Genomic DNA, 3,573 nt, shown 5'->3' on the forward strand with positions numbered 1-3,573 from the left:
TGGGGTTGGAAATTTGGGCCACCTCCAGAAATGCTCAGGACTTACTCTTGGCCCTGCACTCAGGGATCACTCCTGGCAGACTTAGGAGACCATATAGGCTGGTGGGGATCCAACCCAGGTCAGCCTGTGTGCAAGACAAGCCCCCCGACTGCTGTGCTATCCAGCCCCTTGTCTGCAGTGGCCACCGGAGAGAATCCCAAGTATATCCTTGAATTTGGAGGGGCTGTGCTAAAGCCACACACTGTGCACTGGAGTCCAGAAAGGGACTAACGGGACTAATGTGAGATGTGTTGAACTGCAGGAGGGGTGGGGAGTGGGTTCTAGCTGTCTTTTGCCGACCTACTGGCCTTAAGCAAATTACCAAGTAATCAGACCCTGGCTGACTTTGGAGGGCTGTTAACCTCTCAGCGGCTGAGAAAATAAAAACGTGAAAAATTGTTTTTGTTCCTTGAAGGTCAAGTTATTCTTTCCATTTTATTTTTATTAAAAATAATTTTGTTTTGTTTCATTTTGGGGTCACACTGAGCGGTGCTTGGGAGTTGCTCTCAACTCAGTGCTTAGGGGTGACCCCTGGGGGCACAGGGCTGAGGAGAGGGCAGGAACCCTGCAGTGTCCTGGCTGGAACCCAGACCCCCCACAGGGAAAGCACATACTCACTCAACCCGTTGAGCCATCTCTCCAGTCCTGTTTACCCATCTTAATCTTTGGACCCCCAGTGTCCCGGGCCTGGAGTGAACACTTAATTTTTTTTTTATGTCTAATGTATTATAAATAATTCAAAGTCCTATTTTCAACTGTAAATTAGCCTTTTAAAAAAAAACAAATTAATTTTTCAGTTGGGGGGTTCAGTGCTAATTCTGGCAAGTCACTGCATATTGTTTCACGGTCTTGTCTTTCATGCTATCTTAACATACTCAGAAACATTTGGATACAACAGAAACAGAAAACAAAACCCACAGTGAAAAAGGAAGCAGTTCGAGTAAGGCAGCTGCAAAGGGAAAGTTCCACAATCCCTCCAATGCCCATCTCCATCTCAGGTTAGGGTCCCAGTCTTTGGGTTCCTTGCCATTCTGTGGAGCCACTTTACAGACATCATCCTGAGTGACGATGGCAGGGACCCCAGCAGCTATCTAGGTGGCCTTTCCTGGCTGTCAGATTGTGAGGGACACCTTACGAGTCTCCTGATAAGGCAAAAATGTGACCAGCAGAAACAGGGATGAGGAGCCCTGGCTTCCACAGGAGACTTTTGATGTTCCACCCACATGACATACCGTTCCAGCTCACTTGCAGATTGTGGTGTTGGGGGCTTTGGTAGAAGAGGAAACCTTGTCAAGGGAGATGGAGAATAAAACACAAATAGTCAACACCAGTGCTTGAGCAATGAGATATGCCCTGGAATGAGCACAGGCAAAGGGCAGTGTTTTTCAGACCTGCCTGGTCAGGTTTTCTTCCCACGGTAGTGAAGAGCATCTTAAGTGTTTTTTGGTGGGGCCAGAGCCCTGGTACAGCAGAATTGATCCCACGTACCTTATATCACCTTGGGTGCAGAGCCAGGAGTAATCCCCGAGTACCACCAGGTGTAGCCCAAAAGCAAAAAAACAAAGTCTTTTTGATTTCTGGGCCATACTCAGCAGTGTTCAGGAGCTACTCCCAGCTCAGAAACTGCTCACCGTGGTGAGTCATGAAATGCAGGGGCTTGGATTTGGGCCTCCCCCATGGGCTTCAGACCCCTGAGCTATCTCCCCACCCATGCAGGAAATTTTAATGCCCCCACCACCTTTTTTTCCCTCTCCCCTCACCCCAACTTGTCCCCCTTTAGGCAAAGGTAACCTCAGTTGAGTCTCACAATCACCCTAGTTGGGTTCAGAGTGCCCCTGAAACCTGCGACCCACTGCACTGTAATTTCTCAATTCTACTTACTACGCAGTTCGTGACAGCGTGCTGAACATTCTCTTCCCAAGCACTGCAAATAGTCATCACACAAATAAAGCTGCTCAACAAACAATTTATTAAGTGCATCAAGGTATACTGTTTTTTTTTCTCTTATATACTCTATAGCTAAGCAAATATAGCTACATGTCAGTTTTTATTCTTTATGCGGTACCAAAAACAGTGCTGGAAAGGCAGACAATCAACTATTCCCCACCCCCACCCCCTCCTGGCGTCCGCCAAGCACAGCATCACAACGCAGCACACATCTTCAGGATTACAGAAGAAACGGCCACGCTTTCCAACCCGGTTTACAAAACAGCCCCCAAGACGGCCAACAAACCCCCCCTGCAAAAGTAGCCCCATCTCGCGTATAAACGACTTTACAATGTATCAAATACAACGCAGCAAGATACAAAAGCGGCACGCTGGTGACACGGTCACAACTGCGACAGAATCCTCACTCTCCCCTCCCCCCTCCCCCCCTCCCGCCGCTGGGCCGAGTCCGAGGCAGTGGCCTGGCACCCTGGCGGGCGACTTCAGCGCCCACCGCGCTACAAGCGGGTGGCGTGCCTGGCCGCGGCCCGGGCCCTGGCCGTGAAGAAGGCCTCCTCCCTGGCCCTGGCTCGCTCCCTGCAGGCTTCGTCCGCCAGGGCCTCCCGGTACTGCGCCGGCCAGTGTTGCGGCTCCTTCTTCTGCAGCTTGGCCACGAAGCTCAGGACCTGCATCTTGCTGATGTCCTGGCAGCTCCGCAGGCCCCAGGTGAACTCGTACTCCGGGGGGCTGCTGGAGGGCACCTGCCGGTAGTTGAGGAACTGCTGCGCCACGAACTCCTCGGTGAGCAGCTTCTTGGGGTAGCCGAAGTGCTGGTAGTACTTCAGGGGCCACACCCCCAGGCGGCCCAGCAGCTCCCAGACCTGGGCCTCGCGGACGCAGTTGCCCTTCATGTAGATGAGGCCGAGGATGACCACGAGCAGCCCCAGCTTGGCGCTGCCGGCGCCCAGGTCCTGGTCCTGGTCCCCCGCGGCCCGGGGGCTGTTGACCAGCGCGTACGTGCGCTGCTCGAGGTCCAGCAGCTGCAGGTCGAAGCCGAAGTCGCGGCGCAGCTTGGTGGCGGCCCGGGCCAGGATGTCGTCGAACGCGGGCTCCAGGTCCCCGCGCACCACGCGCAGCATCTCGGCTCGCGAGATGGGGCTCTGCCGCCCGCCCTTGAGCAGCAGGAACTGCACCAGCGCGGCCACCGTGCGCTCCAGCCGCCGGTTGGGCCGCCGCTGCCCGGCGGCCTCCAGGGCCGGCTCGGCCGCGGCCGGGGCGCGCTCGGCGGCCCCGTCGCCCCGCTCCGCCGGGCTCCCCGGGGCGTCCTCAGCCCGCGGGCTGGGCAGCGCCCAGCTCTCGGCCCGCTGCACCATGGCTACCGGCGGGCGAGGGGCGAGGGCGGGAGGCGCCGGGCGACGGCGGGCGGCGGGGCTGCAGGGCCGCCGACGCTCGCCGCCACGCCCGCCGCCGCCGCGAGAGCCGCAGTGCGGCGCAGCCTCAGTCCGCGCCCGCCGGCCGCCGGGCGGGGGGGGCCCTCCGCTCCGGGCCAAGATGGCGGCGCCCGCCGGGCCGCCGGAAGTTCCGCCTCTTCCGGTTCCGGGGCGGGGC

At 57.1% G+C, this 3,573-nt stretch overlaps 1 protein-coding gene across 1 annotated transcript; it reads right to left on the reverse strand.

Moving 5' to 3' along the window:
- Nucleotides 1–1,985: 1,985 nt before the first annotated feature.
- Nucleotides 1,986–3,353, reverse strand: MAGEF1 (MAGE family member F1). The gene has a single exon (XM_056121803.1). It carries the CDS (start codon nucleotides 3,336–3,338, stop codon nucleotides 2,484–2,486), a length of 855 nt encoding a protein of 284 aa, XP_055977778.1. The 5' UTR covers nucleotides 3,339–3,353; the 3' UTR covers nucleotides 1,986–2,483.
- Nucleotides 3,354–3,573: the final 220 nt, after the last annotated feature.

The sequence above is a fragment of the Sorex fumeus genome, unplaced genomic scaffold, assembly GCF_029834395.1.
Source record: "Sorex fumeus unplaced genomic scaffold, SorFum_2.1 ptg000044l, whole genome shotgun sequence".
Lineage (NCBI taxonomy): Eukaryota > Metazoa > Chordata > Mammalia > Eulipotyphla > Soricidae > Sorex > Sorex fumeus.

What these genes read in the sequence shown, in the direction of transcription:
- MAGEF1 (XM_056121803.1), bottom strand. Translation starts at nt 3,338, where the DNA reads ATGGTGCAGCGGGCCGAGAGCTGGGCGCTGCCCAGCCCGCGGGCTGAG.